At 38.5% G+C, this 10,836-nt stretch overlaps 1 protein-coding gene across 1 annotated transcript in view; it reads left to right on the top strand.

The window, feature by feature from the left end:
• LOC125232437 overlaps nucleotides 1–10,749 on the top strand; it is a 43,460-nt gene extending 32,711 nt beyond the window's left edge. The window contains exons 13-22 of the mRNA XM_048138095.1: nucleotides 415–647; nucleotides 1,367–1,577; nucleotides 3,411–3,506; nucleotides 5,545–5,771; nucleotides 6,955–7,162; nucleotides 7,702–7,791; nucleotides 8,214–8,440; nucleotides 8,897–9,104; nucleotides 9,581–9,676; nucleotides 10,023–10,749. Of these exons, the coding sequence (XP_047994052.1) occupies nucleotides 415–647; nucleotides 1,367–1,577; nucleotides 3,411–3,506; nucleotides 5,545–5,771; nucleotides 6,955–7,162; nucleotides 7,702–7,791; nucleotides 8,214–8,440; nucleotides 8,897–9,104; nucleotides 9,581–9,676; nucleotides 10,023–10,234 (1,808 nt within the window). The 3' untranslated portion in view covers nucleotides 10,235–10,749. The remainder of the gene's footprint in view (nucleotides 1–414; nucleotides 648–1,366; nucleotides 1,578–3,410; nucleotides 3,507–5,544; nucleotides 5,772–6,954; nucleotides 7,163–7,701; nucleotides 7,792–8,213; nucleotides 8,441–8,896; nucleotides 9,105–9,580; nucleotides 9,677–10,022) is intronic.
• The last annotated feature ends 87 nt before the right edge of the window (nucleotides 10,750–10,836 follow it).

Consider the following 10,836-nt stretch of genomic DNA (forward strand, 5'->3'; position numbering starts at 1 on the left):
GATACCTGGGTCGACCAGCCGGACGGCCACCAGCCGGTCGCCCCAAGAGCGCTCTCTTGACATCCCAATCGTTTCCCATTCTAAGTAAGTGACCGAACCAGCGAAATCTGTGGGCTTTCGTTTCGCCGATGATATTGGGTTCGGCCACTAACACCTCGATCTCGGCATTTTTTCGGATCCTCCAGGTGCCGTCGTCTCTTAGTCAGAGAGTCCCAGAATCTTGCGAAAAATCTTTCTCTCCGCTACCAGGAGCTGACTTTCTTCTTTCAGTGTTAGTGACCAGGCCTCACAGCCATACATAAGCCGTATGCCAGTTTTATATATCCGTAGCTTAGTATGTTTGCTGAGAAACCTGGACTTTATGAAGGGCTATAGAGGGAAGATATGTAAACATAACTTATTTGATTTTTACAGTTTACAGTTGGAAACTCAGCCTAACGCAATCAGGGTTTACGCAGGCTGCCAATGACAGAATATCCGCAGTGGTTACCAACACCTTAGAACTTCTAGAAAGATATTACCAGACCACTAGTCAGACTAATGCGGCCTGCTTCTACTACCCGGTTTTTGAAGGGACCCCTGAGGCTATAATTTTGCCTGGAACCTGCCCCACTGTCGCTGGCGTGCCTAACTTCAACCCTACTAATGTAAGTTTACATACATTTTAAATATTTCCAGCGAACGGTAACAGCAGGACTTTTTTAAATCATACTTCTGCCATACTTAGAAGCACAGGGTGCGTAGCCGAATGCCACAAACGCTCACGAAACGGAACGCTCGTAGATATCTATCTTTATCGCTCTTGCGTATTGGCGCGACAGAGCCAGACTATCTTTCGCGGCGTTCCGTTTTCGTTTCACGTCGCAGAAATGCCATTCGGCTACGCCACTTGGTGGCCTAGTGGCCTAGCTAGAGCGTGCGACTTTCAATCCGGAGGTTGCGGGTTTGAACCCCAGCTCGTACCAATGAGTTTTTCGGAACGTGCGAAATGTCGTTTGATATTTGCCAGTAGCTTTTCGGTGAAGGAAAACATCGTAAGGAAACAGGACCGGACTAATTCCAATACGGCCTAGTTACTCTTCGGGTTGGAAGGTGAGATAACAGTATTCGTAACTAGCGCCTACGCCAAATCTTGGGATTAAAGTTAAAGCGGACCCCATGCTCCCGTGAGTCCAGCAAATGCCGGGATAACGCAAGGAGGATGATGATGACTTCTACAATTCTTAAAAGGACTAGATGTGAGGTCTTATAAAAAAATGTGCTATTAATATCTCCTTGACAATTTCCTATAAAAAGAAAACAAAATGTTCAAGGAAAATATTTACGTAATTATTCCCAAATATAACTTGTAAAAAATATTTTGTAGTACCTCGGCTATTGGTACGACGTCAGCAGATATCCCGCCGACACCCATGTTGGTACGTGCCCACGCGCACAGTACACTATTAATGATGGCGTCATCACCATCCGCAACACAATGGTCGTCGATCAAAAGCTGAGGGTACAGGATGGCGTCGCCCGTCTCTCATCTGCAGGCACTGGTGTCCTTCAGGTCACAATTGTGCTGGAGAACGGAGGTTGGTATTATTCTTTATTATTTTGTTTTAGTTTCGTCATTGTCACTTATGTGATCTGATCAAATGTGCAGCGAAGTGCCTGCCTGATATAATTATCACCGTGGTCAGCTAGATCACTGAAGGCACTGGATGACGACATTTTGAACTTATCATACTTATAAAAACTTTGTTCGTGGTCTCAGTAGGTACTAATCTAACAATAGGCGAGATGACTAATAAAACTATTTAGTCCGTCAGATTATCAAAAAACTTTGGACACATATTGATTTTATTGGGTTGGTAAGAAAGTAATGAGCGAATCATAACCAATATTGTAATTTTTATTTAATTTATTATTTTAATCATTTATCAAAAGTATAACGGCCTTCGTTATCTACTACTTGTCTCCATCGTTCTGGTAAAGAATGAATAGCATCGGCGAAGAAGTTCTTAGGTTTAGATTTAAAAAACTCAGCTATGTACTGTCGTAGATGGGCTTGATCATCGAACTTTTTTTCATTCAAGGCATTGCTTAGCGATCTGAACAATGCGTAATCCGTAGGTGCCAAGTCTGGAGAGTACGGTGGATGAGGTATCACTTTCCAACCTAGCTCCAATAGCTTTAGCAGAGTCACTTTTGCAATGTGTGGGCGAGCATTGTCGTGTAAGAAAAAAACTTTAGCATGCTGTGGACGATTCTGACAGATTTTTTGGTTTAAATTTTCAAGCTGATTACAGTATACTGATGCGGTAACAGTCATTCCACTTGGTAGGAGTTCCCAGTGAATAATACCATGAATATCCCACCAAACGGTCAGCATAACTTTTTTCGGGTGAGGCTCTGTTTTTAGTGCCTCTATTCCTTTTTCGTTTGGAGCTAGCCACTGACGTTTGCGTGTGTGATTTATATAAAAGACCCATTTTTCATCTCCAGTGATAAGATGGTCCAACAAGTTGAATGTGCGGCGAAAAGACAGAAGTTGTATGCAGATATCGGCACGGCCGTTTAGTTGATGTCTATCAAGTTCGTGCGGTATCCAAACACTGTATTTGTAGTTTTTTCCCAACTCGTGTAAATGTGTTTCTATGGTGACATGAGAGCAGCCTAACTCGGTAGCAAGAGTACGACTCGTTAGTCTCGGATCTCCTACAATTAAGGTTTTTAATTTGGCTACATCAATCTTCACCGGTCGACCAGACTTAGGTTGATCTGATAATGAAAAGTCGCCACTACGAAACCGCTGGAACCATCGTTTCGCCGTGGCCTCAGACACAACTTCAGGAGCAACACGCTGACATATATTACGCACTGCTTCGGCGGCTGAATGGCCAGACTGAAATTCATATAGTAAGCAATGCCTTACATGCACTTTTAATTCGTCCATTTTCTTCCTTATATTCGCTCGGCGACAGCTAGTGAATGACTGACGAGAAACTGTGCGACTCGCCCTTTATATACTTTCGACCATAGAAGATTCTAGAATTCTCTCAAAAATTTTATGTGGAATTCAATCGATCGCTCATTACTTTCTTACCAACCCAATATTTTTTCTCGTAAACGAAAAATGACGACGGTACAGTGCGTTGAAGTTTCGAGTGACGTCACGCCTAGGTAAATTTTTACTTAAAAGTTTACAAGCCCCCACTTTGATGCTTATATTTTTTCATTACCTACCTAGTTAGATAAAACGAAAAATATGTCTTCAATATTTTGGGACGATCTAATCTAACTGACGGACTAAACAGAATGCCATTTTCTTTATGTACTTAGTAGTCATCCCTATGGTATATATAGGAAAATGTAACTTTTTTCAACACTAATAAATGTTTTAACGTTAACATTACTGCTTTCAGAGGAATTTGTGCAGCAGCACCATATCCTTGCGACCGACTACGAAGACTATTCCCTAGTTTACGCCTGTCGTAACTTAGGCAATGGTACTAGAAGAGGTATGTCCATATTCTTTAATATTAATAATAATGTACTTCTACATGACATCAACTACTTATCTCAAGCCGCCTCTACGCGTTGAATCTATATCCCCACATATACGCCTTAAATGATCGGGTTCGAAAAACCCGAGAGTGTTAAAAAGGAGAAACAAATAATAATAGTTTGTTTAATATTTTAATTGAAACAAAATAGTACATTACGATACAAGTGCGTAAAAAAGGAAGTTCGAAACGAGTGGCGATAAATTAAAACACGACCGAAGGGAGTGTTTTAAATCGACACGAGTTACGAATTTCCCTTTCGCACGTGTATCGTACGACGTTTTTCAGTACAGATGACCCTCCGAAGTTTCGACCTGGCATATAATGAACCACTTCTCGCACTAGTGCGTAAAAAAAAACACCATCTGTACTGAAAAAAGCTATTTGCGGATTAGCAAAGTAAATCAAGGGTGAACAGGCATCTATCTTCTGGGCGAGCTCACTCCATCGTATTAGGCTAGTCTGCGGACAAGAGTAAGCCCATTTATAATAATAATAAAAAACTTCTAGATTTTTGCTATCATGGATTTCCGCAAAGTAACACCTGATTGCACCGATTATAACATTAAAATATTATTTTAATTTATTTTACATATTGTTTATCCTAACTAAATAATAAGCACATTATAAAAATAATAATGCTAACCAAATGTAATACTTTAACTAACTTATTTTACAAACCTATTTCTTTTTAACGTACCTACAGTTGCGTTTGCGCTGTCTTTTAGTTCCTTGCTTTGCACAATGTTATTTGGACCCCCCTCCCCCTCCTCACATCTAGCGCCTCGCGAGCATAGCGTCGGGTCAACTGTATGGCAAAGCCTCGACAATCTCGACATATAGTTGAGCTTTTCCATATATAATTTGTTGAGATCTTGTTTGAATTAGTTGAAATATGTCAATTTTTGCTAATCAAGTCGGACAAAATTCTGCTGGCTGAGAGCTTTAATCGAAAACGCTGCCTAAACTGTTTGAGCTATATCAAAACAATGTATTACGAAATTATGTATCTTTCATAGACCTACAAAAAAGTCTGTAATAGTATATGTCTATCTTTTAAGGATAAAATACTATAACCAGTTTTATGATAGCCCCGTGCGCAGCCGGGGCGGGCCACTAGTATATGTATACAATGTATACATTTTAGATAGATTCCTTTAATGTAGTGTATGTCATGCTTGTGTAAATTAGGTTTTAATATAAATGCAATGTTGGAGTAATCCACGGAAAAGAAGCTCTGGTTGTGTTTGAATGCAAGTTGTCTTAAGATTATAGGTTTTAGAGGTTTTTCTGTCACGAAGAGTTCAAAAATACTCATGAAACTTAATCAATTACTTACGTTGTAGGAGACTCTTTAAATCATAAAAAATAATGAAAGTTATAGTCTTCCTTAATTATAATAATAGGGAACTTGACTGTAGTTAAAATAAATTATTTTATATCATGCACGAAATAAAGCATCAGATAATTATGAGAAAAACATGGACAGCAGTTATTTTTAAATCCAATTTCTATTTAATAAGTCAGGTAGAAATATATAAAGTAACGGAGTTGACCGTGACGTCACTAAATTCAATTTCATATAAATTCCATATTAGCAAGTCTTTTAAATTCGTTTTGACAGTTCTTAGAAAGAAGCTGATTTAACTAGGAGGCTAGTAGCCTATTGATCAACTAACCAACATGCAATAATTATGTAAGTATGTTATTTATATGTATTTTCGTATTTTGTATAAAAGAAGTTACATATTAGAGGTAAATAAGACAGGTTCCTCGTGCTTTTACTGTTTACATCTGGTTGTTTTTAATACTAAGACAATTTCTACCTAAAACCCAAATTAATACATGTATTTTGGCCTGACGCTACGCTCGCGAGACGCTAGATGGGGGGGAGGGGGGGCTAATACTTGTGGCTCTACAAACCCAACCTGACTGTAGGAATGCAGTAATAGTACTAACATTTTGTCCGCTAAAAAAACTTTATAATTTACAGTGTACAGTTGGAAACTGAGCAGAACCCCAACCCTGACCGACGAAGCGAACGCTGCCATCAACCTCGCCATCGCCGGCACCCAGGGTCTGCTCGAAGACTACTACCAGGCCCAATCCCACACAGACCAGGACTGCTTCTATGTACCAGAACCGGTATCTGGAGAACCTGTGGTGTTCCCTGGATCCTGCGGCCAAGTAGCCGGCATGCAAGGATTTGAAGCTTCTCGGGTAAATTATTATTTTATTTAAGGAAAAACACAGAAAGGCAATAAAAAATGTCCACAAGAAGGTGGTGTGGTGGAAGGAAAAGTAAATATAATACTTAATCCATACTAATCCATACTTCCATACTAATATTATAAATGGGAAAGTGTGTGTGTGTCTGTTTGTTTGTCCACCTTTCACGGCAAAACGGAGCGACGTATTGACGTGATTTTTTAAGTGGAGATAGTTGAAGGGATGGATAGTGACATATAGGTAGGCTACTTTTTGTCTCTTTATATCCCCCCCACTTCCTAAGAATGGGGGTGGAAGTTTGTATGGAGCATTCAGCAATTTTCGAATTTAACGCGAGCGAAGCCGCGGGCAAAGGCTAGTATTATAAATGGGAGTGTGTGTGTGTCTGTTTGTTTGTCCGTCTTTCACGGCAAAACGGAGCGATGAATTTTCGTGATTTTTTAAGTGGAGATAGTTGAAGGGATGGAGAGTGACATAGGCTACTTTTTGTCTCTTTCTAACGCGAGTGAAGCCGCGGGCAAAAGCTAGTAATTAATATACATAACCATATTTAAATATCAAGAGAAGCTAAAAGTACAAACTAACAACTAGCACGCGTATTAGTGTATTCAGTGTGTGAGAGGTATTCATGTCTTTTTATTATTTCGTCTTCAGTCGTTCCCTCAATGCTGACGATAGTGACATCATGTCATTCTGTTGAAAACTAGGTATCTTAGACTTATAAAGATATTTCTTTATACGACGTAGGTACCGTAGCAAACAAACATAAGGCCCACCTGTTGGTGAACAGTCGCCGTTGCCTGTAGACGTCGACAACTACAGAGGAGTTAATGGTTCCCGAAAATTGTAGTTAAAGCTTTTGCTAGATTTAGTGATATGACTAGATTGGGTAATTTCTACTTAAATATCTATACTACTATTCTAAAGCAAACGAAAATTATCCAATATTTTTATGCAAAAATAAACTCGAATCGAAACTCTCACAGAATTGTCTGATTGAAATTAAAGGGCAGTAGACAAAGCTCCTTCTCCAGTTTCTCCACAGATCTTTTTAATATTGTAGTGTATGTTTTATTGCTGATATAATGTACTCGTGTGCAAAGTTCCATAACCATAGATCTTCTGAAGCTAGACGTCTCATTACAGAAATCATATGTGTACTCTTTCCCAACAGTACCTAGGCTGGTGGCATGAGATCGAACGCTACCCCAGCGCTAGCGCTCAGAACCAGTGCACCAGCGCCACCTTTGAACAGGCGACCGGCAACACCTTCAACGTCATTGAAGCCGGTGTAACCGGTAATGAGGTCGAAGAGGTCACGAGCAGCGCCACAATCAGTCAGAATGGTGTCATCACAATCAATAGAAATGGAACCAGTGCTCGTAAGAATACCCTAAGTCATCTAAATATGTTTTCCCCTCACTAGCTCGGAAACACGTGTTTTGTCCTTTAATACCAGCGGGTAAAAACGCATTTTATCCACTAGTGGGTAAAGTAATTTGACCTTGAATAAAGTCAAATTAACTGCTTTAAAATTGATAAAAGTAGGTGAATCTAGTAATAATGATGATTTACCACCTGTGAACTACTGGAAGCAGTGATAAACGCATTTTTTGCGTTGTAGTTTCCTCGCTATAGTGAGGGGAAAAGTTTTGTGTTACACTCGGGTGCAAATGTAGGTATTTTACTTCTCGTGTGTTAAAAAACTCGCAAGTTCAGGATTCTATTCTCGAACCACTCGCTTCGCTCGTGGTTCAACTATAGAATCCTTTCACTTGCTCGTTTTTCAATTCCACACTCGACGTTAAAATACAACTTTGCCCCCTTGTATAACAAATAACTATTTTGTTGTCTATTTTTTAATTAAAGAAAATTTTTACTTTGGTAGAAGCAATATCACAAATCTTGTTTTTTTTTTTAGAATGGATTGTGCTCGGTACGGACTATGACACGTATTCGCTTCTGTATTCTTGCGAGGATGTGACAACGGAAGCGGGGGCATACAGACGAGGTAAGCAATCTTCAAACTAAATTTCTACTATGAGACTCCATGACTGACATGAGTGATCGTGCGCGCCGCGCTTTTAACATATTTTAACAATCTGGGTTAAATTGCTAACTTCCCAACTCACAGGAGTAAATTGTACTCCAAAGTTACCTAGGACTTAAACGCGTGTAGTATGTGCTCAGAATTATTTTATTTATGCTATTTTTAACCCCCGACGCTAAAAATGTGTTATAAATTTGACCTGTCTGTCTGCCTGTGGCATCGTAATAGCTTTCGAACGGATGCACCGATTTAGATTTCGTTTTATTTTTGTCTGAAAGCTGAATCTTAGGAGCGATCTTAACTATGTTTTATAAAAAACGGTCCACCATGTGTTGTTTTTTTTTTTTTTTTCAAAATTTAAATTTTGTTGTTTATTTTTTTAGTATGGAGCGCTAAACATAGCAAAGCTCGCGCGTTGACCGCTGCAGCTACAGCCGCCATGCAGCCCCTTATTGAAGCCAACCCAGTACTGCTTGACCAGTTCTATGAGACCGTCGATCAGTCCGATGCGGCCTGCTTCCACTACAGGGATGACGTCACTACGCAAGTCATCCTGCCTGGCCAATGCGATACCAGCATCCCTGTGCAACAGAACTTCAGTATAACGCAAGTAAGAATCTTACAATATAGTTTAGACAATATTTTATTGGAAATATGATTTCACTCTATCAAGTCTCGAAATTAATCCAAAAAAATACACTTTACAATTATTGTTAAAATTTAACAGAAATATAACAGATAATAATGTCTTCGGTTAGCGCAATAATTATTCATGAAATCAAACTATCGAAACGGATTATAATATCACGCATCCCGACGTTTCGAACACTTTACAGTGTTCGTGGTCAAAGGGTGACTCTTTAAAATCACCTGTTAATCACGAACGCTGTAAATAACGTCGGTATGTATTGTAAATACATCATAGGTACACAATATAATCCCCAGTATTATTTTAACTATAAGAGATACATTTGGAAAATTTGTAACACTAAATTACATTTGGTCTTACAAATGTTTTGTCCGTAATATTTTTAACAGAGCTATTTCTAAACAATTGTTTCCACAGTTCGCAGGCACATGGTATCACATCGAGAGATACCCCTACTCAGCCAACAACGAGGGCACATGCATCGGAACCAGAGTAACAGTTGACGGCAGCGACCTGGCGGTTCAGCACTGGGAGGTTCGCAGCGAAACTCTCCACGTTAGAGAAGGAACTGCTACAATCAGTGGAGCTACGCTCACGATCAGATTGCCTGCAGAAGGCAGTCAAGGTAAGAGCTTCTTGCACTACGTTAAATCGAGGGAAAGGGAAAAATCAAAAGCAAAGCAAATCGAATACAAACAATCTACAGTCTACTATTTAGCAGCAAATCCTTGCCTAAAGGCTTCTGATGTCTTTCATCTGATATCACAATATTCACAATGTACAGTGACTTCCAAAATTGTGTGGAGAAATTAAGAATGAATTAATTGATAAATTCGCCTTGCAATTTTGCAGCTCACTGTACATTATTCCTTATGCAAACTAAGCATACTGAAGAACATTTAGGTTCGCCACGTTTAACGTTAAAAGACATCGTTAAAAAGTAAATTGCACCAGCCAAAATAAGGAAAGAACTCAATGCAATTTTGTCGTCGGTTTTTGTACAATGCAAGAGAGGTTATATCAATAGTGTAGTGAACATATTATGTATGTTTGTATTATTGTAAATGTTATAAATATTACAATTATTTATTTTTGTTCCAGAATCTGTGCCTTTAGAAGTCCTCGTTCTAACCACAGATTATGATTCATATGCCTTGGCATACACCTGCACTAACATCAATTCCTTCCAGAGATCAGGTACGAAACTTAAATTTATTACAATTCATGGGGATTACCTGCTAAAGAAATAAACAGCAAAATATTATGTTGTTGATTATTGTAAGTTGGCAAGAGCTGACTTTAGAAAGAATTGTAAGATGATGTTGTAAGTCCCAATTAAATGATATATTATTTTTTGTTGTTGTTCCCTTTTCAAAATATTTTAAAGAGCATTCTGATCTCGACAGAATATTTTCGCTTAGTATTAAATCACTTTACGTGCACACTATAGGCGCGAAGTTGGTCGCAAGCACTAGTATTCTTGCCCAATTAGTGCTTATAACTTCACCAGAAATGTTTTAACATTCCGATTTATCTATTACAGTCGGTGCATTCAAGCTGAGTCGCAACCGGTCCCTGAACAACCAGGCCCAGTTCGCCATCCAGACCTATATGGCCACTAGGGAGGAGCTACACCAGCCCTATTTCAACAGCATCACACAAAGTGAGGACTGCGATGAGCCGAGCTCCGCTCTTCTCGTCAAGAGCAGTATTATTATCATGCTAGTCTCAGTATTCTTGCATTTATTCATGTAGGCTTTCTTTAAGCTTATAATTTAGAGTCGGAAACAGAAGGATCGCGGAATGTATTCATATGATACTATCCTAATAGTCTTAAAACAGAGGACTATACATTCTCGGATTCTTCTTTTTCCGTATATACTTTATTTATAGAAAATTACGGGCCTGAACCAGTTACATTATCTTTAATACTTTTTTGATCAACAAAAAGGTAGTTAAAATAATTTTTCGCATCTCCTAATTCAGGTTTGTAAAGCATTTATGAATAACGTCATTAGTAATTTATAAAATTTATGAGAAATAATTTATTGATAATTTTAGAAGTCAGAATGGTTATATTTAAATGTTAGAAGTCAGAATGGTTTAGATCTCGTCACCATTACATTTAACTTTAAGTTTATTTATAAAATTGTTTTAGAAATGTCCGTTTGTAGAATGTAATAGTTAATAATGTACCTAAACCTTTTTTCGTTTCTATTACAAATAACCACGTGGTTTTATTTCTAAATAAAGTGTTTTTGTTATTTAAAGTTGATTTTTATTTGAAGTTAATCTTCTCTGACTTGTTGTGTATCATTGTATAAGGAAGTGAGGCAACACAGAGAAAAATTGATCAT

Source organism: Leguminivora glycinivorella, chromosome 13 (assembly GCF_023078275.1).
Source record: "Leguminivora glycinivorella isolate SPB_JAAS2020 chromosome 13, LegGlyc_1.1, whole genome shotgun sequence".
In the NCBI taxonomy this organism is placed as follows: Eukaryota; Metazoa; Arthropoda; class Insecta; order Lepidoptera; family Tortricidae; genus Leguminivora; species Leguminivora glycinivorella.